The 26,968-nt window shown below is 45.1% G+C and overlaps 1 protein-coding gene across 1 annotated transcript in view; it reads right to left on the reverse strand.

Annotated features, from left to right (window-relative positions):
• The window catches only part of LOC130115692 (noelin-like), a 60,738-nt gene that overhangs the window by 2,203 nt on the left and 31,567 nt on the right, over positions 1-26,968 (reverse strand). Inside the window, exons 4-5 of the mRNA XM_056283475.1 lie at positions 14,985-15,204; positions 136-242 (exon numbers count right to left, since the gene is read on the reverse strand). Coding sequence (XP_056139450.1) covers positions 136-242; positions 14,985-15,204 — 327 coding nt within the window. The remainder of the gene's footprint in view (positions 1-135; positions 243-14,984; positions 15,205-26,968) is intronic.

Here is a 26,968-nt window from a genome sequence, read left to right on the forward strand (position 1 = left end):
GTTTCATCTTCAAGTATTTATAGCTATGTCTTCATGTTATCACATTGTCTAAAATGTATATTATCATAGTCATAGAATATAGTTATAGCTACATGAACTGTGTATAATGTTTTACTTCATGTTTTTACACTTTACCCTGTTGTCTCCTTCGGGGGCCATTGGATCTGTCATCCATGATCCAAACCTCGACCCCGATGTCTTAATGGTGACTGGCTGCGAGATTCCTGTTAACTTTCCACATGCTGGAAAAGAGACACAGTGGTGTTAGTTTGGGTGGGTATGAAATGAAAGTAGGGGGCTGAGGAAATTTAAAAAATCAAGCTCATCATTACCTGCGAGGGGTAATGATGAGATGTACATGTACATGTCTCAATGAACTGCTGGCTGGCCCCTTACTGTAATGAGCAGGGATTCGGCTTTGTTCATAACTTGCCTTCTTTCTGGGGCCACCCTTACCTGCTGAAAGCAGACGGCATTCACCCAACGGGGACGGCCTTCACCCTACTGGGAATGGCCTTCACCCAACTGGGGACGGTATTCACCCTAATGGGGGTGGCCTTCACCGTACTGGGGACAGTATTCACCCTACTGGGGACGGTATTCACCCTACTGGGGATGGTATTCACCCTACCAGTGACGTCACTCACCCTACTGGGACAGCCTTCACCCTACTGGGGACGGAATTCACCCTACTGGGGACGGCCTTCATGCTAATGCGGACGACATTCACCCTACTGGGGATTTCAATCACCCTACTGGGGATGGCATTTACACTACTGGGGACGGTATTCATCCTACTGGGGACGGCCTTCACCCTACTGGGGACGGTATTCACTCTACTGGAGACGTCGTTCGCCATACTGGGGATGGCATTCTCCCTACTGGGGATGGCACTCACCCTCCTGGGGACGGTGCCGCTCTTTTGTCTAGCAATATAGCTAGCTGTTTACGTTTGGTTTGACACGTTTAGTTTGGCAGGTTGCAAGTGATTAGAGAGCTTGCTAGGTTTAAATCTAGTGCAGATGTGGAGTCAAGTAGTTTAATTAATATGTTTAGTTTGGGAATTCCTCGTAGTGTAGATTATCAGACTGACAGCTTGGTCTATATCATTGAGGCCGTGCTGTATTGCTCCCAAGCTCTCCTCTCCTAAATGCATGAATCTCACTAATCTAATAATCATCCATACCACTGGTGGTGGTGAATTGTGCAACAGAGCACCTAATAATAATCCTATGTTGTGTTGTTTCCCCGCCGTTTATTGTAAAGTGACTTTGAGTATTAGAAAAGTGCTATATAAGTTTGATTTATTATCATCATCATCATTATTATTATTATAATTATTGATAATGATGATAATAATAATAATAATAATAATAATAATATACAGAACCAAACATCTCATGACAGAAAGGTGAACCAGTTCATCGGGACACAACTTTTAGTGGGAGAAACGTCTCATCCAAGTGACTTCGTCAGTTTCAGCTGACTGCAGGTATCCCCACCCTTATAAAAAGCACAGTTTTGGGCGCCCGGGTAGCGTAGCGGTCTGCTCCGTTGCCTACATATTTCCATTATTACATCTATGTGTAATAATCGAAATATGTTTAGCAGGGTGTTGTGATGATGTGCCCGCGCCTGGCTACCAAAGTCCAAATCCGTTGAGCGAGGGGTTGTCCGAGGAAGTCCGAGTCCGTGATCCAGGAAGTCAAATCCGAAGGGAGGGGTCCAGGGAGAGAGACGCAGAGAGCGATCGCTGGAGGGGGTCAAGGGAAACGTGATTGTCGCTGGGGACGAGGAGCGAGGGAGATGCGGGAAGCCATGGAAGTCGCGGAGGGAGGGTCTTGAGGGAAACAAAAACAGCGAGACGAAAAACAGGAACAGGAGTTAGACACTGGGGAACAAAACAACAGCGTGGGAATAGACACGAGAAAAAGGTTACTAGGAATCACTGGACTAGGCTTATCAGAGCCTTACCGCAGGGTTCAGTACGTCGAAGCACAGAGAGGCGTTCTGGGAGACTTCTTGTAGAGGGCTGCCTGATTGCCGCAGGTGCATCTGATGGATGATGGAAAACACCTGGTGCAGCGCAGCGCTCGTTTTCTCAGAGTGCGAACCGAGTGCTCGGATGTTCCCGGCGCGTCCAAGCTGGAGGAGTGGCTCGAACGTGCCGGCGTGGCAGCTTGGGGTGGTGAAACAACAGCAGGACTCCCGCTCCTAAGTGGGCGACCGTCCGACGGCGTCGGGGTGGGCCCAATAGAACTCCTCCAGGAGTGCAGAGTTGGCTAGGTCGGGGCACCCAGCTGCGATCCTCGGGCCCGTAACCTACCGAGTCCACCAGGTATTAGTAACCCCGGTCCTGGCGGTGAACATCGAGCAGTCTGTTGACGTTCCAGACCAAATCGCCACGTCGGGAACCCTGGGAGGTGGAGGAGCTTGAACAGGGGGGGACAGGGGGCTGGAGGCTATCGGTTTGAGGTGAGAGACATGAAACACAGGATGGATATTGAGTGAGGCAGGGAGGAGGAGACATACCGCGGAGGGGTTGATGACGTGGTCAGTAGTGTAGGGACCGATGTAGCAAGGGGCCAGCTTCCGGGACAGAGTTGGGAGAGGTTTGTCCTGGGCCAGTAGCCACACCCTCTGGCCAGGATGATAGGCTGGGGCTGGCACTCTCTGCCGGTTGGCGCCGCGCCGGGACTGCTCTGTGGCCCGCAACATAGCAGCCGCAGTGATGGCACCAGCGGAGATGGGCCCTGGTGGATGGGACCACCACCTCCAGCTCCTGACGGGGAAACAGAGGGGGCTGGTAACCGAGCTAACACTCAAAGGGGGGCAAACTGGTAGCAGAACTCTCCATGGTGTTCAGGGAATACTCCACCTAGGGTAGGTGCTTGCTCCATGAGGCGGGGTTGCTGGATGTGATGCAACTCAAGGCTACCTCCAGGGCTTGGTTGGCTCACTCTGCCTGCCCATTGGTCTAGGGGTGGTATCCAGAGGAGAGACTGACTGTGGCCTTAATCCCCTTACAGAAGGCCTGCCATACCTTAGAAGTGAACTGGGGATCACGGTCGTAGACAATATCCTGAGGGATCCCATGGAGACATAATATGGGAGACGAGGAGGTCCGCTGTCTCAGCCACAGAGGGGAGCTTGGGAAGAGTGACAAAATGGACAGCCTTAGAGAGCCGGTCAACAGTGGTCAAGATAGTATCATTGCCTTGGGGCATGGGGAAGCCAGTCACAAAGTCCAAGGCAATGTGTGACCAAGGTCCATCGGGGACAGGAAGGGGGCGCAGGAGACCCTCAAGCGGGCGATGGGTAGCCTTACTGCGGGCACAGGTGGCGCAGACAGCCACCAACTCTTTCGTGTCCATCGCCACAGTGGGCCACCAGAAGCACTTGCGGATGAAGGCCACCGTCCGGTGGACGCCGGGATGACAGGCGAGCCGGCTGGAGTGACCCAATTGCAGCACCTGGGACCGGACAGTGGACGGCACAAACAGGTGATGCCAGGGTCCGTTGCCTGGGTTGGGCTGGGCGCGCTGAGCTCTTCTCACCACCAATTCGATAGCCCAGGTGACGACACCCACCACCCGGACTGAGGGAAGGATGGTGTCAGGGGTGTCCGGTGCATCCGGGGACGCCTCTGGAAAGAGACGGGAGAGGGCGTCTGCCCTGACGTTCTTCGAACCCGGGCGGCAGGTGAGGGTGAAGTCGAACTAGCTGAAAAAGAGAGCCCAGCGCGCCTGCCGGGGGTTAAGCCTCTTCGCCATTCGCATGTAGGTCAAATTCTTGTGGTCTGACCACACAACGAAAGGCTGCTTCGCTCCCTCTAACCAGTGTCTCCACTCCTCCAGGGCGGCATGGACCGCCAGCAACTCCCTGTTGCCGATGTAATAATTCCTCCCCACTGGGCTGAAATGCCGGGAGAAGAAGGCACACGGGTGGAATCTCCGGTCCTCCTCCGACTGCTGGGAGAGGATGGGTCCAATGCCCTTTTCCGACGTGTCCACCTCCACAATGAACTGCTTGGACGGGTCTGGGTGAGTGATCACCGGAGCCATTGTAAACAGTCCCTTCAAGGCCGAGAGGGCGGCCTCCACCTCCGGGGTCCAGGAAAAGGGGTGGAGGGTGGAGGTTAGTGCAGTGACGGGGGCGGCCACTTGGCTGAACCCCCTGACGAAGCGCTGATAGGAATTGGCAAACCCTAGGAAGCACCGGAGTTGCGTCCTGTAGGTAGGCTGCGCCCACTCCTCCACTGCTCAGATCTTCCTGGGGTCGGTGCAGGTGTGCCCCTTCTCAACGATGTGGCCGAGAAATTCCATGGAGGCGGAGTGGAACACGCACTTCCCGGTCTTCACGAACAGCCTGTACTCCAGCAGCCGTTTGAGGACCAGGCAGACGTGCTGGTGGTGTTCCTCCTCTGTCCTGGAGAACACGGAGGATGTCGTCCAGGTACAACACCACAAACGTGTTAAGCATGTCCCGCAACACGTCGTTGGCCAGCGCTTGGAAGATGGCCGGGGTGTTGGTGAGGTCAAAGGGCATGACGAGGTACTCAAAATGCCCTAGGTGCGTGTTGAAGGCTGTCTTCCATTCGTCACCCTCCCGATACGCACCAAATGGTACGCACAGCGTAGGTCTAACTTCGTGAACACCGTGGCGTGAGTGACTGGCCTGAAAATGGAACTCATAAGGGGAAGGGGATACTTATTTTTCTTCTAAATTTATTTCTGATTTTTCCCTTTTTTTCTCCCAATTTGGTGGCCAATCGATCCCTATTTTGGACTCTGATATAATTGCACAGAACCTCCTTCTCCGGGACTGAGAGGTTATACAACCGACAAGTGGGAAGGGCGGCCCCGGGAAGGAGGTCTTTCGTGCAATCACAGAGACAGTGAGGGGGAAGTGAAAGTGTACTGTCTTTGCTAAACACGGGAGCTAAATCGTGATAAACAGAGGGTACACCAGTGAGATCTGGGGGAGAGAGCACGGGACTGGGGCCACTGGACGGCGAGAGAGTGGAGCGAAGGCAGTTGCCATGACACGCCATGCTCCAACCCAATATCCGCCCAGTGGACCATGAGATGTGGGGATCGTGCCGCTCCAACTATGGTCTACCCAACAATAGGGGCGCTGTAGGGGCGTGCAAGACCAAACAATGCACAGTATGCGATTACCCAAAAGAGTGAGTGTGAGAAAGGCTGTGCTGTGTGTAATCCTACCGAGTGAATGGCCGTCTAAGGGCTGTGAGAGGAGTGTCAAGGGGGACGAGTGGAATGCCGGCTTGCCAGGCCAGCGAGATGTCAATCAAACACTCGTCTGCCCTCGAATCTAACAGTGCGCAGATAGAAAGTGATTCCTTACCCCAGTTGAGAGTGGCAGGAAACAACTGGTTACCGGTTGTGTCTGTGAATGTTCTCATTCATCCAGGTCATGGTTATCCAAAGGAATTGAATCAAGTGCAACTGGACTTGGTATATATCCGTGAAGACGTTTCGCCTCTCATCCAAGAGGCTTCATCAGTTCGTGCCTTTCTGACTAGACCAAGCTAGTCTGACTGGCTGGTGATGAAACCGTCGTTGTACCGGTTGTGCTCTTCTTTGGACTGGGGCAGGGTGGTGAAGCTCACTAGCACACCCCTCACTAGTGAGCCTGGTCTTTTGGGCGTGTCAGGCAGGCTCGGATGTAGTGGCTCGACTTCCCATTGTAGAGACAGTGTTGGTCACGCATCCTCTGCTCCTGCTCCTCCAGTGGAAGCCGTGACCGACTCAACTGCATAGGCTCCGCCTCCGACCTGGGTACAGATGATGCCGGAGGTTGCATGGAGTACTGAGAGGGTGGAGAATGGCTGCGGGACACGAACAGGGGGCCCACTGGTAATACGGGCGGGAGTAGGTCTATGGGCGCGTTGAGCGGACTCCAGACGCCACTCTGGCAACCGCTCGTCCATCTGGAGAGCGAGGTTGACGAGCTCATTGAAGGAAGATGGCCGGTCTCTAACAATGAGATCACTGATGGAATCGCTGAGCCCTCTCCTGTATGCGCTCTTAAGCGCTGTGTCACCCCATCCACTGTTAGCCGCCAGTATCCAAACCTCCAGGGTGTAGTCTGCCACTGACCTAGCTCCCTGCTGGATAGAATGGAGGCGGCTAACTGCGTTTTCCTGTCCGCTGGGTGCTCAAACACTAAACGGAATTCGCGGCGGAAGGCGTTATAGTCCGTGGAGAACGGTTCGTGATGGCCAACCGCCACCATAGCCCAACTAGGGCTCTGCCAGTTAACAGGGATATCACCAGGGCTGCCCTAGCCTCCCCTGTCCTATACCTGGCTGGTGTTTGAACGGGAACTCACATTGACTGAGGAAACCTCTGCACTGCTCAAACTTCCCACTGAAGGCTTTAGGACAGGGGAGGTTACGCTCTACACGGGAATCATGATACGGTTGAAAGGAGGGGGGCTCGGAGGGACTGGGCACTGGAGCTTGGCTGGGGCCAGAGCCTGGGGTCAGAGCAGGATGATCGCTGATCTTGGACACTGCCACTGTAAGAGCCGTGATCTGCACGGATAGTGATATAAGGGCGCTAGCCGAGGTATTTGAGTTAGTCTGGAGTCCGCTGATGTCTCCAGTGATCTGGGAGAAGGTAATGCTAAGCTCTGAATGGAGTTGAGTGAGTTGAGTGCTGATGTCCTTTACCATTGCCTCGAGAGCTATAGGGTTCTGGGGCTTAAACAGAAGAGGGGGAACGAGCTACATGCTAAGCTAAGTAGCACTCCCTTCAAAGTTTCCCTCCCCATTATCTTCACGGCTAATGTCCGGTCGTTAGCTAACAAAAGGGACGATAAGACTCAGGCTGTCCTCTCAGAAAAGGCTGCAGAACTGCTGTCTGCTGATGTTTACGGGGACTTGGCTCAACAGCAACATGGCGACTCAGCAGTCGAGCTAGCGGGCCGCACAGCATTCCGTGCCGACAGGACAGCGGACTCCGGCAAGATCCGCGGAGGAGGTTTGAGTATTTATGTCAATAACTCTTGGTGCAACAATATAAAGATCGTCGAAAGGCATTACTCTGCTGATCTCGAGCTCCTTATGATTCAGTGCAGGCCTTTTTACCTGCCCAGGGAGCTAACGGCCATTAACATCGCCGCTGTATACATCCCCCCACATGCTAATGCTAAGGTAGCACTTAAGCAGCTACAATGTGCCATCAGCAGACAACAGACCAAACACCCGGACAATGCCTTTATCATTGGTGGTGACTTTAATCAGGCTAACCTCAGGGCTGTATTGCCCAAATTCCATCAGCATGTCTCCTGCCCCACTAGGGGACAAAACACCCTGGACCATCTCTATACAAACATCAAGGACTCATACATGGCTACTCCCTGCCCCCATCTGGGGCATTCTGACCACCTCTGCCTGTTCCTGGTCCCAACCTACATACACCTAATAAAACGGGTCAAGCCAGCAGTAAAGACAATCACTGTCTGGCCAGAAGGAGCAGTCTCTGAACTCCAGGGCTGTTTTGACAACACAGACTGGAGTATTTTTGCAGATTAAATTACCCATGGCTCTCATACAGACATTAATGAACAGACATCTGCCATACTAGCCTACACTGAGAGTGTCGCAACAAAAAAATCAATCTGCGCCTTTCCAAACCAGAAACCCTGGATGACAAGTGAGGTCCGGCTGTTGTGACTTATTTGGTCACATGATTGAGCTGAATAGTAGTTCAATGATTAGTTCATGAAAACAAGTGAATTATATTGTTTATTTGATTGATTGATTATTCTATTGAATACATCATTAGAGATATGATTGATTACTATATGTGATACATGAGTACAGAAATATTATTTGTGATGTTAAAAAGAATAAATCGAATGTTCAGATCGCACAGCTCATATTAGAAAAGCCTACTGTATTTCGTAATGTAGAACTCAAACTCCCTGCAGGCTTAGCGACAAGGAAACAGGAAGTTGATTCGGTTGACGGTCGAGACTCGTGCGAGAGCAGTGCGCTCAGATTTAGCAAGAAAAGCGTTACCCTTAGCTTTGTCGAATGTATGTCTGCAACCATTTTCATATAAAGAAGCTTCGTTTTATAATCCGGTTTTTGTGGTCTTTGCTGTTCGAGAAGGGAATATAATTCCTACATTTTTTGGTGCCGAAACCCGGGAGATATGGACATTGAGAACCCCGACGAGAACGCAGCTCAGGCTGCTGAAATGGCGGACCAAGAACTCCGGAGCGACATGGAAAGAATGAAACGAAAGCGCGGTACAATACGAGGTGGTGCAATAAGAATTCTGAACCAGATTGACATGGAAATGGTAAAAGAAGACCCAGACATTGATCACTTGACAACTTTATTGGATTCTATGGGCGTTAAAGAAGACAGTTTGTTCGAACTGGACAGAGGAATAGAACAGCTAACAAAGATGGACGACTTGGTGGCTGAGATTGAAACTGCGGAGCAGTACAGGGAGCGCGTGGTTATGACAAGAAGCCGCGCGCAACGGATGATAAGAAAAAATGAAGAACAGAACCAAGCAGCAAGACCACAGCGGGTGAGTGATGCTAACTCAAACGACTCAGCCAGATCCTCACAGAGACAATCAGTAAAACTACCGAGGCTGGTCATTGAAAGATACAATGGAGATGTTAGCATGTGGCAAGAGTTCTGGAGCCAGTATGAGACTGCTATTCACAACAATGATGCACTTTGCAAACAAGAGAAGTTTACCTACCTGAAAACTTACCTCACAGGACCGGCTGCAAAGGCAATAGCAGGACTGACTTTAACAAATAACAATTATGATGCCGCAGTCACCTTGCTACAAAGCAGATTTGGAAGAAGAGATCTAGTGATCAGCGCTCACATGTCAAAGCTCCTGAATCTAACTCCTGTGACGAAATCCTCCGACGTGAATGCACTGAGGCAGCTATATGATGAATGTAACATTCTAATAAGGAGCTTGGAGTCACTGGGTGTAGTGTCAGAAACCTACGGAAGCCTGCTATGCCCAATCCTGCTACAGATGATTCCAGATGACGTAGCTCTTGAATATAGTCGTCAGAGGGGAGTGGATGATGAATGGAAGGTCTCTGAAATAGTGACATTCCTACAGAAGTAGGTTCAGAGCAGAGAACGAGCACTACAGATGACAAAGTCAATGACGCCCGGCGCACAGAAATCAGAGAGCAAACCATGGAAGCAAGCATGCTCATCCAGCGAGGCCAAAGTGAAGAGACCCAGCATGCAGTCCACCGCTGCTCTGCACACAGCCAGTCAGAAGACACACAACTGTATATTCTGTGACAGTGCAGAACATAGATCAGAACAGTGCCCAGACCACAACGTTGCGGAAAGAAAAGAAGGATGTGTGTAAGGAGAAGGATGTGTCATGTGCAACGTGTGGGAGAAGACATCACATTGCTGTATGCCTGGGCAAGAAAGAAGATGTGGGGGCAGCGGTGCAGCCCACCGCTACCTCTGGAGGCACTCTAGCCTCTGCCTGCTCAGTCATTCCTCAGTCAGTGAAGATGAAACCAGATGGACAGAACACTGTGCTTCTGCAAACAGCTAAAGCATGGGTGGAAGGCCCAGGGGGCAAGAAGATAGCTCGTTGCTTACTAGACGGGGGCAGTCAGAGAAGCTTCATACATGAGACACTGGTGAAGAGCCTGAAGTTACCAGTAATCAGACAAGAGACACTAACCCTTCACACGTTTGGCTCCTCTGCCCCAACCATGTCACAACGCAACACAGTGAAAGTCATCTTGAGGAACGTCTGGGACAGCCAGCAGAAAATTGAAATTGAGGCCATCGAAACACCCCAGGTGTGCTCAGCAGTGATGAAGGTTCCGGGAGATCATATCCAACAGGAACTGAGGAGAAAGGGACTGAAACTAGCAGACTTCCCAGAAAATGAAGATGGTCCTGAGCTCTCTATCCTCATAGGAGCAGATTACTACTGGCAAATAGTATCAGGACGAGTGGATAGACTGACGGAGACTTTGGTTGCTCTGGAGAGCACCTTTGGATGGTCTGTCCAGGGACCAGTGTCGATGTCGAGCATCTCCGAGGCAACATCCACGTTCATCCACACAGATGAAGACACACTTGTCTCCACGCAGCTGAAGGCATTCTGGGAAATGGAGTCTCTGGGTATCACAAGCGAGAAACAACAGAACCCAGAAGAAGAAGAGGCTCTACATATGTTCGAGAGAACAACAACCTTCAAACAGGGGCAATACCAGGTGGAGTTGCCATGGAAACAAGAAAGCACAGAACTCCAGGACAACTACAGAATCGCCAAGAAAAGGTTTGAAGGCCTGAAGAAAAGACTAAAGAAGGACGTGACATTTTACAGCAGGTACAACGAAGTAGTGGAGGACTACTTACAACAGGACATGGCGGAGGACGTGCCAAAGGATGACACAACACACAATGTGAAATACTACTTACCTCACCATGCAGTACTCCGAGAGGACAAGGTGACCACGAAACTGCGAGTAGTGTTTGACGCTTCCTCCCATGAAGATGGCAGTCTGTCTCTAAATGACTGTCTACTCACCGGACCCAATCTGAACCCAGACATCCTCGACGTCCTGATTAAGTTCAGACAACATGGGATTGCCTACATGGCTGACATAAAGAAGGCTTTCCTACAGATCTCCATAGCAGAGAAGGACAGAGATGCTGTGAGATTCCTGTGGCTCAACGGGCCACCAAAAGGAGAAGAGGATGCGGAGCCGCGAGTGCGGAGGATGACCCGAGTGGTGTTCGGAGCTTCCCCGAGCCCATTCTTACTCGCCGCCACAATCAGGAAGCACCTGAAACAATATGAAACGGAACATCCCCAAGTTGCAGAGACATTGAGTGAGTCACTTTATGTAGACGATTGTATTGCAAGTTCACACAATGTTGGTGAGGCCTACTCTGTGACAACAACCGCCAAGCAAATGCTGTCCACAGCAGGCATGGAACTCTGCAAGTGGATGACCAATTCTCCTGAGCTGAAAAGGAAATGGGAGGAGAACGAAACTGGCCACACGATGGCGCAAGAGGAGCACGCAGCCGTGCTGAAGGTGTTGGGCTTGGTATGGAGACCAGAGACTGATGACTTCACGTTCGACCCACAGCCTCTGGTGGACATTCTGAAACGAAAAGAGAATACGAAGAGGAGTGTTCTGCAGTCGTCTGCTCGCATCTATGACCCGCTAGGGTTCCTGACTCCCTTTACAGTCAGAGTCAAGTGCATCTTTCAAGGAGCAGCTTGGTGGGGTGGATTCTGGGAGAGGCTCGTCAGATCAGTAAAAACATGCCTAAAGAAAGTTCTCGGGAGAGCTTCACTCAACTACGAGGAAATGTGCACCGCCCTGACAGAGGTTGAGGCTATCCTGAACTCTCGACCTTTGACCTTTGTGCACAACGAAGTGGATAAACCACAACCGCTGACCCCCGCCCACTTCCTGGTGGGTAAACGACTGACATCTCTACCCCCCAAACCATTCACCGCCGACACACAGCATCCTAATGCGAAGAGGGAGGAGATCACTTGAAGATGGAAGTACCGACAAAGACTCACTACCAGCTTCTGGAACAGCTGGCGAAGGGACTACCTACTAGATCTGAAGTCCGCACACCGCTGTGACACACCGCCGCCCACCCCTCTGACAGTGGGTGACGTGCTGATTGGAGAAGACAACACCCCCAGACAAACCTGGAAACTGGGGAGAATCGAGGAACTGTTTCCAGGCCGTGATGGTCTGGTCAGGTTGTGCATGGTGCGCACTACTTCAGGGACTTTGTTGAGGAGACCTATCCAGTTACTGTATAGTCTGGAGATTTAGATGAATGTTGTGACTTATCTGGTCACATGATTGAGTTGAATAGTAGTTCAATAATTAGTTCATGAAAACAAGTGAATTATATTGTTTATTTGATTGATTGATTATTCTATTGAATACATGATTAGAGATATGATTGATTACTATATGTGATACATGATTACAGAAATATTATTTGTGATGTTAAAAAGAATAGATCGAATGTTCAGATCGCACAGTTCATATTAGAAAAGCCTACTGTATTTCGTAATGTAAAACTCAAACTCCCAGCAGGCTTAGCGACAAGGAAACAGGAAGTTGATTCGGTTGACAGTCGAGACTCGTGCGAGAGCAGTGCGCTCAGATTTAGCAAGAAAAACGTTACCATTAGCTTTGTCGAATGTATGTCTGCAACCATTTTCATATAAAGAAGCTTCGTTTTATAATCCGGTTTTTGTGGTCTTTGCTGTTCGAGAAGGGAATATAATTCCTACACCGGCAGCTGCTGAAAGTCCGGGATGCAGCGTTCAAGTCAGGTAACTGTGAGGCCTACAGCGCAGCCAGATCCAACCTCAAAAAGGGCATCAGAACAGCCAAACATAAATATTCCCTACGAATAGAGGACCACTTTCACAATAACTCTGATCCCCGGCGAATGTGGCAAGACATTCAGTCTATCACAGACTACAAAAGCTCTAATCGCGGTCCCGCTGTCCATGATGCCTCCCTGCCAGACAAGCTAAATCATTTCTATGGCCGCTTCGACAAGGACAATACTGACCCAGCCACAAAAATCCCCAGCCACCCAGAAAACCAGGTGCTCACTCTATTGATCGCAGAGGTCAGAGAATCACTGCGCAGAGTGAACACATGGAAGGCTGCTTGACCAGACGGCATACCGGGTCGGGTCTACCGGGAATGTGCCGACCAGCTGGTTGAGGTCTTTACAACTATATTTAACCTCTCATTGTCCCAATACATAGTCCCGACATGCTTTAAGACCACCTCTATCATTCCTGTCCCCAAGAAACCAACATCCACGTTTCTGAATGACTACCGACCCATAGCACTCACCCCCATTGCCATGAAGTGCTTTGAGAGACTGGTTCTGGCTCACATCAAAAACATTATCTCACCCCCCTCCCCACATTCGACCCACATCAGTTCTCCTACCGTCCCAAAAGGTCTACTGAGGATGCCATTGCCACTGCCCTGCACTTTGCTCTGACCCACCTTGAACTTAACAACACATACATCCGGATGCTGTTTATAGATTATAGCTCTGCCTTCAACACTATCATCCCTGCCAAACTAACCACCAAACTCTTCTCCCTTGGCCTCAGCCCCTCCCTCTGTAACTGGACCCTGGACTTCCTGACCAACAGACCTCAGTCTGTTAGGTTAGGTGCCCACACCTCCTCCACCCTGACCCTCAGCACAGGTGCCCCTCAAGGCTGTGTTCTGAGCCCCCTCCTTTTCTCCCTCTTTACCCATGACTGCCTGCCTACTCACCCTTCAAATGTTATAGTTACGTTTGTAGATGACACCCCAGTCATTGGCTGTATCACCAACAATGACGAGATGGCCTACAGGAACGAGATTCAGCGCCTCACATCATGGTGTACTACCAACAATCTTGTCCTCAATGTGGAGAAGACAAAGGAGCTGATTGTGGACTTCAGGAGGTCTAGAAGCTGCAGCCACTCCCCCATACACATCAATGGGTTGGAAGTGGAGCGTGTTTCCAGCTTTAAATTCCTTGGAGTCCACATCAGCGAGTAACTTTCCTGGACATTAAACACCCAGGCCCTTGTGAAAAAGGCCCAACAAGACCTGCATCACCTGAGGAGGCTGAGGAGCGCCCGTCTACCCCCAAAATTCTCACCAACTTCTACCACTGCACCATAGAGAGCATCCTGACCATCTGCATCTCAGTGTGGTACGGCAACTGCACCTTAGTAGACCAGAAAGCTCTGCAGCGGGTCGTCAAGGCGGCCCAGCATATCACCGGTACCCAGCTCCCAGCCATACAAGACATTTATCACAAACGCTGCCTTCGAAGGGGTCTGAGCATCAGCAGAGATCCCACCCACCCCAACCATGGACTGTTCTCCCCCCTGCACTCTGGGAGGCGCTACAGGAGCCACAGAGCCCACACTACCAGGCTCAAAAACAGCTTCTTTCCACAAGCTGTTGCCCACCTGAACCTGGCTACCCACTGAATGTCTGTAGATATTTTTAAATATTTTGTACTCCAGCTCTCTTTTAACTTATTTTTAGCTTTTGGTCTTCATGTGTGTATATCTTATACTGTCAGTGGTCTTCATGTGTGTATACTGTGTTTGCTGTGTTTGTCTGTGTCTGTCTTGCACTGTTTGGTGAAGCCACAGCCCTCATTTCATTTTTAACATGTGCCTGCACATCGTGTTTAATGCTTACTACTGGCATTGTTTCCAGCAGTTTTGAGACAGCTGGCTTTAAACCTCTCGTTAAAAAAAAACCGCACCTCGATCCACGGTCTATTAACAACTATCGACCAGTCTTTAATCGTCAATTTTTTCTTAAGTACTAGAGAGAGTTGTGTATCAACAACGTTCGACCCATATAAAAGAAAACCATCTATATGAACCTTTTCAATCAGCTTTCAGGGTAGCTCGGGTCCTGGGCTGTTCCACGGTGGTGTCTGGACACTGTTTGACAACCTCCTCGTCATAATCTTCATATATTTTATAATTCCATTATTATTGTGTTATCTTCTTTCAATGTTGTATTGTGTAAATTGTGTAAACACAACATCATTGCACGTTGTCCGTCTTGGGAGAGAGCTCTTCCTCTGTTGCTCTCCCTGAGGTTTCTTTCTAGTTTTGCCCCCTGTTAAAGGGTTTTAGGGAGTTGTTCCTTATCCGATTTGCGGGTCTAAGGACAGGATGTTGTGTTGCTGTAAAGTCCCCTGAGGCACATGTGTAATTTGTGATACTGGGCTATACAAATAAAACTGACTTGAGTTGACTTTGTGCGTGTGTGTGTTTGTGTGTGTGTGTGTGTGTGTGTGTGTGTGTGTGTGTGTGTGTGTGTGTGTGTGTGTGTGTGTGTGTGTATGTGTGTGTGTGTGTGTGTATGTGCCTGACCATCTGTTGAGAGCTTACCTAGTTTCTGCATACAGGCCTTCAGTCTCTCCTCCAAGGTGGACACTCGGTTTTGGAGTTCCTGGTAGTCAAAGCCCCCCAGCTGCTCCTGCAGGGAGCTTAGGAGCGCTGTCACGTTAGCCGCCTCCTCCTTAAACTGACCAACCAGCCGAGCATCAGCCTTGTAGGCTTCTAACACAGGGATGAGGGGGCGAAGCTCCTCCATCTTTGCTTTGATAGCCTGGAAAACAGATGATAGGTTCAGCAGTCTGCTCTGAGCAGCTGGGTTAAAGTTAAGGGAAATAAAAAGGCATGGAAAACTCTCCCAAAATAAATAAAACATGGCTTTATGGTTGGAGTTATGTTTTTTATGGCTCTCCTACGCTAAGGTAAGAGTTTATTGTTTGAGTTAAGAGCTTACAAAACATTCCCACATCCAGATAGGGGTTTATAGTTAAGGTTGAAGAATTAAAAATGTCTCCCACGTTGATGTGTTTGTATGGTTTTGGATTAATGGATTATACATCTTCCCCACAATGAGGTGAGAGGATGGAACTGTCCCAACTGTGGCAGTTTAACAGTCAGAAATGAAAATGATTAACTGTTGGGCTAGAATAAGGGTCGAAGTGTAGGTAAGGTCTGCGGTTAGTAGGCTGAATTGATATTGATTCAGACGTGAATGTGAAAGTAACATGAGTCCCAGAGGGGCTGGAGTCCACATGGAGCCCCGATGAGACATCTATTATGGACAGTCTATAACTGTATAATCTCATTTTATTTTACAGTCGTAAAGCACACATGCGAGATAGCCATTTCATCCATGCTTCTTCTAAAAGTTTATATGTTTGAACTTTTCAACTCAATAAATTAACAATACAAATGTAACCATTCACAACTTTAACATACATTAAAATGTCCTGTTAATCTGTAACAAAATGACAATCACTAAATCTATACTCATGACAATAAATACAAGCTTAAACATGTTGAGGACTATCACGAGTGTACAAAAGGCCAGAAGTGACTTGACTTCTGTGTGCAAGAACTCAGCAGCTGTCTGAGTTTCTGAGTAGTGTTAGCATCACAACCCCATCTGGAATAACTGATTACTGCACTACAGGTCAAAGTTCACTAATGAGTCATCTGAACACTGTTGAGTCGTGTGAGTGACTTCTGCCTGCAAGGACTCAGCAGCCGTCTGAGTTTCTGAGTTTCTCATTATGTTTAGCATCACAACCACACCTGGAATAACTGACGAATGTTATCCAAAGAAGTTGAATCAAGTCCAGTTGCACTTAATTCAACTTCTTTGGATAACCATGACCTGGATGAATGAGAACATTCACAGACTCTGACGGATGGTACTTCACTGCAGATCAAAGTTCACTGATGAGTCATCTGAACACTGTTGAGTCGTGTGAGTGACTTCTGCCTGCAATGACTCAGCAGCCGTCTGAGTTTCTGAGTTTCTCATTATGTTTAGCATCACAACCACATCTGGAATAACTGACGAATGTTGCTTCACTACATGTCAAAGATCACTGATGAGTCATCTGAACACTGTTGAGTAGTGTAAGTGATTTTCTCCCATCAACTTTATCTGCTAATAGTTTTAATACAATGACACGCTTACTCGTTCTCAGGCTGCGATGACAACAGTGTGAACACACGTGCATCAGCATGAGGCCACGGAGGACTAGCAGCAACACTTGCGGAACTCTGCTTGTTCATCTAAAACACCCAGTCCGCATTACCAGTTTCTAGTGTATGAGCACTTTCCACAATGAGCTGTGTCAGCAGCCCCACAAAAAAAGGTAAACACCAGCAACTATTTTAAAGGACTTTATTTATTTATTTATTTACTTGTCTATCTGCATTGTCAAAATGCAACATGTCACAGGGCCATGCTTTATTTATAAAACAGACATGGATACTTGTATAGCGTGAAGGCATGGAGGAGGAGAGCAGAAGAGCGCCATGACTCCGGCAGGACATGCACAGAGCTAGAGGACATCTGGACATGCCAGAAGAATGGGTGACCCTGCCACAGCCTACCCAGCTGATCCCACCTCTTGCTTGTTCAGAGCACTGCATACCTGCCGATGTGAAACAACTGGAGGATGGATATAGATTCACCATTCCATCTGCCACGTGACAGTCTGATTCAACCACGCTGTGACTGAGAGGAACCATGCTGGAACTGAGAGGAACCATGCTGGATCTGAGAGGAACCACGCTGTGACTGAGAGGAACCATGCTGGAACTGAGAGGAACCATGCTGTGACTGAGAGGAACCATGCTGGAACTGAGAGGAACCATGCTGTGACTGAGAGGAACCATGCTGGAACTGAGAGGAACCACGCTGTGACTGAGAGGAACCACGCTGTGACTGACCAACAAACACACCTGCTTTGATACCGACACATCTTTTCATATACACGCTAGTTGATCAACTAAAACATATTCTTGTTTAATGATGCTGATTAGGAATACAGTATTCTGATTCTGATTCTGAAACAGACAAGTTGACTAAAACGTATTTCTAACTAATCAAGCTAGTTAACTATTATGGCCTTAATTAACCAAGCTAATTAAATAATATGGTCTTATTAACCAAGCTAGATAACTAATATGGTCTTAATTAACCAAGCTAGTTAACTAATATGGTGTTATTAACCAACGTTGTTTACTTTACTAATATGGTCTTAAGTAACCATGCTAGTTAACTAATATGGCCTCAATTAAACAAGCTATTTAACTAATATGGTCTTATTAACCAAGGTTGTTTGCTTTACTTATATGGTCTTAATTAACCATGCTAGTTAACTAATATGGCCTTAATTATCCAAGCTAGTTAACTAATATGGTCTTAATTAACCAAGCTAGTTAACTAATATGGTCTTAATTAACCAAGGTTATTTACTTGGAATTATTTAAGAACACACTCTTGTTAACAACCATGGGAAGGGACACACACACACACACACACACACACACACACACACACACACACACACACACACACACACATCTGAAAGTTGCCCAGTTGTGGCGTGTAAAGCAGAAGAAGTGGAGCCATGTGGGTTGTGTGATGCTGTGATAAAGGAGGGCTTTTCACTCCGTGCCCCAATGTTTCCCCAAGTTGCTTCAAGTGAGAGGTCAAGAGTCAAAGGTGAAGTGGTGCTGGTCAGGAGGATTTGGAATGTGATGTTGAAGGTGAAGACTGGTGGGACTGCCTGGCCTGGCTCTTCCTAAAGTTGTCCTAACGTTAGCCCTGCAAGCAGAAGATGACACTGTTGAGCGCTGGGAGTGGGTTAGGGTGGGAGCTAGCTAAACTTTGTCCTGCTTTCTAAACCATCAGTGTCAGCCTCGGGATACCATACGAGGGCGTTATTCTCTGTAGCATGACTGTTACCCTGCTATCTTCATTACGATCGTGTCTGGTATACTCCAAGTGTCAATGGGACAGTACAGGATGACCACTACCACTGCCCTCCTCGCCCCAGTAACCCTGCTTCCTACAGTTCTTCATCACACACGAGGAGCAAGAGATGTATGATCACTACTACTGCCCTCCTCACCCCAGTATCCCTGCTCCCTACAGTTCTACATCACACACGAGGAGCAAGAGATGTATAAGACCACTACCACTGCCCTCCTCACCCCAATAACCCTGCTCCCTACAGTCAGCATCACACATGAGGAGCAAGAGATGTATAAGACCACTACCACTGCCCTCCTTACCCCAGTAACCCTTGACCAGAAGGTCAATTATCGCCTTTCCACTGACGCCATGCATATCAGAGCTGATCAGGTCTTCTTGCATGAACACACTGAGCTGGAGGTGGCTAAGAACGTGCACCACACATATATGTCTGTGACATAGACAATACACAAAGGCTACAGTAAATACAATATAACAGTACACAAAAGTACCATAAGTACAGCAGAAAGTCTAAAATCTAGTGCCTTCCAACCTAATATTCATGAACTAGACTGTCTTTGTTGCTTCTGGTCCAAGAAGTCCCAGTCTGCTGTTTCCCAGCACCAAACAGTATTGCTATGATCATAATTATACACCATATAGTATTGTTATTATCACAATTATATACCACATACTGTTGTCATCATCATAATTACTATATACCACATAGTATTGCTATGATCATAATTATCTACCAGATAGTATTGCTATGATCACAATTATATTGTCAGGTGTCAACTTTTCACAATGGCTTATTATTATAGAGCTGCATATTATTGTTATGCAAGTTTTACTGTCACACAGATGAACATAGTCATTGATTGGTCCATGTTTTATTCTAATAGCACACAGACTTACTGGCATATGTGTCATTCTGTTATTAAGTTTAAACCATTTATAATCAAGAGCACGTGTTATTATGTGATACAATTTAGACCATTTATATCCAAGAGCACGAGGTATTATGTTATGTAGACTATTTATAACCGAGAGCACGTGTTATTATGTGATAAAGATTAGACCATTTATAACCAAGAGCACGTGATATTATGTTATGTAGACCATTTATAACCGAGAGCAGGTGGTATTATGTGATAATGTTTAGACCATTTATAACCGAGAGCACGTGATATGATAAAGTTTAGACTATTTATAACCAAGTGCACGTGGTATTATGTTATTAGACAATTTATAACCAAAGCACGTGATATTATGTGATAAAGTTTAGACCATTTATAACCAAGAGCACGTGATATTATGTGATAAATTTAGCCCATTTATAACCAAGATCACTTGATATTATGTGATAAAGTTTAGACCATTTATAACCAAGAGCACGCGGTATTATGTTATATAGACAATTTATAACCAAGAGCACGTGTTATTATGTGATAAAGTTTAGCCCATTTATAACAAGAGCACGCGGTATTATGTTATGTAGACGATTTATAACCAAGAGCACGTGTTATTATGTGATAACGTTTAGCCCATTTATAACCAAGTGCACGTGGTATTATGTTATGTACACCATTTATAACCGAGAGCACGTGATATTATTTTATGAAGGTTGGACCATTTATAACCAAGAGCACGTGATATTATGTGATACAGTTTAGACCATTTATAACCAAGGGCATGTAACATTAAGGTGGATGTAATGTTATATCGTATGTACAAGAAGTACTGGTATCTCGTATGTAAAGATGTAATGTTACCTTGTATGTACAAGATGTGATGTTATCTCGTTTGTGCGAAATGTAACGTCATCTCGTATGCACATGATGTATTGTTATCTTGTATGTACGATATGTGATGTCATCTCGTTTGTGCAAGATGTGATGTTATCTCTTTGTGCAAGATGTAATGTCATCTCGTATGGACATGATGTAATGTAATCTTGTATGTACAAGATGTAAAGTTATGTCATATGTATAAGATGTGATGTTATCAAGTATGTACAAATGTACAAGATGTAATGTTATCTCATATGTAGAAAATGTAATGTTATCTCATATATACAAAATGTAATGTTATCTCATATGTAGAAGATGTAATGTTATCTCATATATACAAGATGTAATGTTATATCGTGTGTATAATATGTAATGTTACCTCGTATGTACAAGATGTGATGTTAGCTCGTATGTCCGAGATATAATGTCATCTCATATGCCCAAGATGTAATGTTATCTCATATGTAGAGGATGTAATGTTATCTCGTATGTAGAGGATGTAATGTTATCTCATATGTATAATATGTAACGTTATCTCGTATATACAAGATGTAATGTTATCTCATATGTATAATATGTAACGTTATCTCGGAGGTACAATATGTAATGTTATCTCGTATGTACAAGATGTAATGTTATCTCATACGTAGAAGTTGTAATGTTATCTCGTATTTACAAGATGTAATGCTATCTCGTGTGTATAATATGTAATGTTACCTCGTATTTACAAGATGTAATGCCATCTCGTGTGTATAATATGTAATGTTACCTCCTATGTACAAGCAGTGTTGGGTAGGGACGTAATCATACACTCATGGTTCGCTACCATTCACCATACTGGGTTCATGATACGATTTTCTTCCGGATTTTTAAGAAAATGAGGTTGAAGACACATTTTGGCAGCACAATTTTTCCTTTATTTCTCAGACAAAAAACTATAACCCTCATCAACAGCTTCTCCAATGAGGGACCCATCTTCTTCCTTTGACAAATGTACATATAAAATTCTCTTGATGGAAAGGAATATGAGACCACCTCAGCCCAGACTGAACCTGTGTGTAGAGAACTCGGGGGGACCCACAGGAACTGCCACAGCCGGGACGCGAAACCATGCTTATCGCACCGCGGGAGACATCGCTAACCGCTCGACTAAAGGGTCCGACCTCTTATAGTCCATGGGACAGAAGCCAAAATTTCACTATTTCGTCCATCTCAGGATGGCAAAACTTTATTGTGATTTTTGAAGACATACATGTCTGTAGATGATATTTTGGTATGATAGCCCTTCCTAAGTGGTAGCTGAGTCACAGTTATCAGCTCATGAAGTTAATAACCCCTAATCATAAATTCAGTTTTTCGACACTATTGTATATCTGGTTAAAGCTCATGTAAGGACATTTGCCAATGTTTAATAATACAGTGTTTGATATCATTTTAAAGGGGACCTTTTAGGCTTTTATTTAAGCCCAGTGTTGTATTTGTATGAGAAACAGAGAGGTCATGTGACCTCTTTAAACCATAAATGACACACATTTTCCCACAATCTTCGCCTAAACTATATAATTTATTTTAGCCCTGTGGCATCAAGAGACCTCAGGGGCACAAAACTCAACAACTGCAAAACAGAAGAGATTCCAAGGATTCATAAAATGTATAATATACTCATACTTTTTCTTTGTGAGAGGTGATTTTGAGCCTTAAATTAGAAGTCACCAGCTCAGACCCATTCACCTCCATTATTTGGACCAACATATTTCAATAGGATAATTCTTCACAAGGAGTAACTTAGTCATAGCTATCACCTTTCAATGACACCATTCGTGATTCAAAGAAGGAAATAAGAAGAAAAATAAGAACTATACATTTAATACACCTCATCTTCTTCTTCATCATCATCATCATCATCATAGTCGACCAGTTTCACATCAACCTGTACGTCCTCCTCCTCCTCTCTCTGATTGGTGCAGGTGTGTAGCCTGCACATTTCAGCGCACTTCCATCTGTGGGCAAGGCAGGAGCAGTCAGGAAGCTTGCAGGTCCGTACACACTTGCAGGCCGTAAGTTCCAGGACAGCCAGTGGTGGTGGGAGTCCTCGCATCCATTCTAACATCAGCATACCTGTAACAATAAGTGGAACATATTTCTAATCAATTTCAGCGAGGAAGTTGAATGTTGAGAAATTACCTATACATATTATTTTAGCATTATAGCAGGATGAACATGTATGTAGTGAATTATTATAAGTATACCTTGGTCATCAGTTGTCCATCCATGTCCTTTTGGTTCTGGTATGTCTGGTTGTCCTTCCAGGCAGCGCCTCCACACTGCTGCCTGGTAATTGGCACGCTGGATATGCATCTGTAAACAGTCGTTGCAAGGAGGAAGTACACTGGACTCCGCTTCACCCCTTTTGCTGCAGAACAGCAAGTAACGCAGATCATTGACATCACATATGCTAGATGATGGTGCATACAACCTGCAGACAAATGATTCCATATTGCTGTACAATTCGTCTGATACATCCCAGGATGTTCCCAGGGTTTTGAAGGACTCTTGCAATGTCCTGTTTCCTTTGATCAGTTTGAAAGCACAACGTTTACCACGTCCTGCAAATGCACTTACACTATTACAACCTGTGAAGGCATGTACACCTACAAGAGCATCACATAGGTCATCCCCAAGGAGTTGAGCAAGGTTGCTGATGTTGATGTACCTTGTCCGATTCTGAGTGCCACACTTCAGATACGGGGGGCAGTTTATCTTCTTACAGTATCCAAGACAAAGGATCATGACATCTGTATCCTTGCTCACAATAACTGTGGTTTGATAGCCATTCTTACTGGCATGATTTGCATGTAAGAGCATGCGGGTATCCGCCTCCTCATGGTTAAGATTTCAGGTCTTCAACAACATTCCAGTCTGTTTTGCTGAGACAATAGCATGTCTCTCCACAGGTTGCAAATAGCTCCTTGTCCTCCTTAAGCCTTTGAAGGTTCTCTGGTTGCTTCCACTGGTCCACGATGAACGTTATCAGTGCTGTTTTGCTGTCTGGATTACTTAAGAGTTTTCTCCACTGCACAACCTTGTGTCCCGGGGCAATGTTTTTCCATTGAGTGCTACTTGCTGAACAACGATTGCATCTCTCAGCATTCTTGATCGATGTTTTCCTGTATACATCAAACACCACATCTATCTGCTTACTGTGTCCTCCTTCATGCAGCACTAGGTTCAGCACAGATCCAGCAATCTCTCCAAAGGTTTTACCATCACCTTTCATTTTCTGAATAAGGCTCATTCCATCAATGATGCATGCAGAATGTTCTCCAATTTCCTCTACTGCTGATCCTGATTTCTCCAACTCTCTTGCAAGAGCAGCCTTGTTAGTTTTCCGCAGAGAGCCATCAGGATTTGAAAGTACCCAAGGTAGTGGACCAAGAGGATGAGCCAGGACATCTTTAATGTGAAGATCTCTACTTTGTGAAACATGAGCATATGTCCAAAGAGATTTCTATCTGCTTTCAAGACCACCTCCTTGTTTTTTGCTGCTTTCCTCTACTTTTAGTCATGCTCGCAAATGTCTTCACGTTCTGTTTTTTCGTTGTGTCATGGAACCTGGCTGTTGGTGAACCTTTTTCCAAACGCTCACTTCTGAACTTTTGATATGCTTCCTCTACAGTCTGGTGAGCTTGCAGCAGATTACAAGCTATGTCGGATGACATAGTGATTCCTGTGGAAAGACTGATTATATCAGATTGATCTGCACCTAGAGGGTTTACCCAGCTTTTCTCCATAAGTTCTACAAAGGCATTAACATCTGCCCGGTCCTTCTCTATCCTTGTCTTCTGTAGATCGTGATGATTTACACTTTCTGTAGGATCATTGCCTGTCATGTTCCTGAGTTGCCTTAGATACTGACTTCTGTTTTCTGAAGTGAGATAGTATCTGGACACTGCTCCAGCTTTTAAGCTGAAACCTTTGGACCCTCCTGCAGTCTGAGTATCCTTGTTTACAGTCTCTTCAATTGTCTGGTCTACTGGAATTTTTCCAAAGGGATTGTTCCTTCCCAGTTGGACAGAAAAACCACCCTCTACAAAGTGTGCATGAACACCGGGATAATCAACCTCCAGGCAAGACATTTGAGCATAGTAGTATGGTAGATATCTGACATAGTTCAGTTTATCATAGGCAAATCAACATGGAGTGATGGCCCTGATTGCTGCAAGAAGCATCATCCACTTCCCCTCTCTTGACGCTCGAATAAGACTCAGCATAATCTCAACCATGTCCACATAAGACAGCCAGAAGGCTGAGATCTCGTATGTAGAAGATGTAATGTTATCTCATATGTACAATATGTAATGTTATCTCATATGTAGAAGATGTAATGTTATCTCATATATACAAGATTTAATGTTATTTCATATGTATAATATATAATGTTATATCATATGTATAATATGTAATGTTACCTCGTATGTACAATATGTATGTTATCTCGTGTGTATAATATGTAATGTTACCTCGTATGTACAAGAGGTGATGTTAGCTCGTGTGTATAATATGTAATGTTACCTCGTACGTACAATATGTAATGTTACCTCGTATGTACAAGATGTAATGTTACCTCGTATGTACAAGATGTGATGTTATCTCGTGTGTATAATATGTAATGTTACCTCGTATGTACACGATGTGATGTTATCTCGTGTGTATATTATGTAATGTTAACTCGTATGTACAATATGTGATGTTACCTCGTATGTACAAGATGTGATGTTATCTCGTGTGTATAATATGTAATGTTACCTCGTATGTACAAGATGTGATGTTATCTCGTGTGTATAATATGTAATGTTACCTCGTATGTACAAGATGTGATGTTATCTCGTGTGTATAATATGTAATGTTACCTCGTATGTACAAGATTTAATGTTACCTCGTATGTATAAGATGTATGTTATCTCGTGTGTATAATATGTAATGTTACCTCGTATGTACAAGATGTGATATTACCTCGTGTGTATACTATGTAATGTTACCTCGTATGTACAAGATGTGATGTTATCTCGTGTGTATAATATGTAATGTTAACTCGTATGTACAATATGTGATGTTACCTCGTATGTACAAGATGTGATGTTATCTCGTGTGTATAATATGTAATGTTATCTCGTATGTACAAGATGTGATGTTATCTCGTGTGTATAATATGTAATGTTACCTCGTATGTACAAGATGTGATGTTATCTCGTGTGTATAATATGTAATGTTACCTCGTATGTATAAGATGTATGTTATCTCGTGTGTATAATATGTAATGTTACCTCGTATGTACAAGATGTGATGTTATCTCGTGTGTATAATATGTAATGTTACCTCGTATGTACAAGATGTGATGTTATCTCGTGTGTATAATATGTAATCTTACCTCGTATGTACAAGATGTGATGTTATCTCGTGTGTATAATATGTAATGTTACCTCGTATGTACAAGATGTGATGTTATCTCGTTTGTATGATATGAAATGTTACCTCATATGTACAAAATGTAATGTTATCTCGTGTGTATAATATGTAATGTTACCTCGTATGTACAAGATGTGATGTTACCTCGTATGTACAAGATGTAATGTTATCTCGTGTGTATAATATGTAATGTTACCTCGTATGTACAAGATGTAATGTTATCTCGTGTGTATAATATGTAATGTTACCTCGTATGTATAAGATGTATGTTATCTCGTGTGTATAATATGTAATGTTACCTCGTATATACAAGATGTGATGTTATCTCGTTGTATAATATGTAATGTTACCTCGTATGTACAAAATGTAATGTTATCTCGTGTGTATAATATGTAATGTTACCTCGTATGTATAACATGTAGTATGTTATCTCGTGTGTATAATATGTAATGTTACCTCGTATGTACAAGATGTGATGTTATCTCGTGTGTATAATATGTAATGTTACCTCTTATGTACAAGATGTGATGTTATCTCGTGTGTATAATATGTAATGTTACCTCGTATGTAAAAGATGTAATGTTATCTCGTGAGTATAATATGTAATGTTACCTCGTATGTACAAGATGTAATGTTATCTCGTGTGTATAATATGTAATGTTACCTCGTATGTACAAGATGTGTTGCTATCTTGTGTGTATAATATGTAATGTTACCTCGTATGTACAAGATGTGAGGTTATCACGTGTGTCTGATATGTAATGTTACCTCGTATGTACAAGATGTAATGTTATCTCGTGTGTATAATATGTAATGTTACCTCGTATGTACAAGATGTGTTGCTATCTTGTGTTTATAATATGTAATGTTACCTCGTATGTACAAGATGTGAGGTTATCACGTGTGTCTGATATGTAATGTTACCTCGTATGTACAAGATGTAATGTTATCTCGTGTGTATAATATGTAATTTTACCTCGTATGTACAAGATGTGATGTTATCTCGTGTGTGTAATATGTAATGTTACCTCATATGTAAAAGATGTAATGTTATCTCGTGTGTATAATATGTAATGTTACCTCGTATGTACAAGATGTGATGTTACCTCGTATGTACAAGATGTGATGTTATCTCGTGTGTATAATATGTAATGTTACCTCGTATGTACAAGATGTGATGTTATCTCGTGTGTATAATATGTAATGTTACCACGTATGTATAAGATGTATGTTATCTCGTGTGTATAATATGTAATGTTACCTCGTATGTACAAGATGTGATGTTATCTCGTGTGTATAATATGTAATGTTACCTCGTATGT

The sequence above is a fragment of the Lampris incognitus genome, chromosome 1 (assembly GCF_029633865.1).
Source record: "Lampris incognitus isolate fLamInc1 chromosome 1, fLamInc1.hap2, whole genome shotgun sequence".
Lineage (NCBI taxonomy): Eukaryota > Metazoa > Chordata > Actinopteri > Lampriformes > Lampridae > Lampris > Lampris incognitus.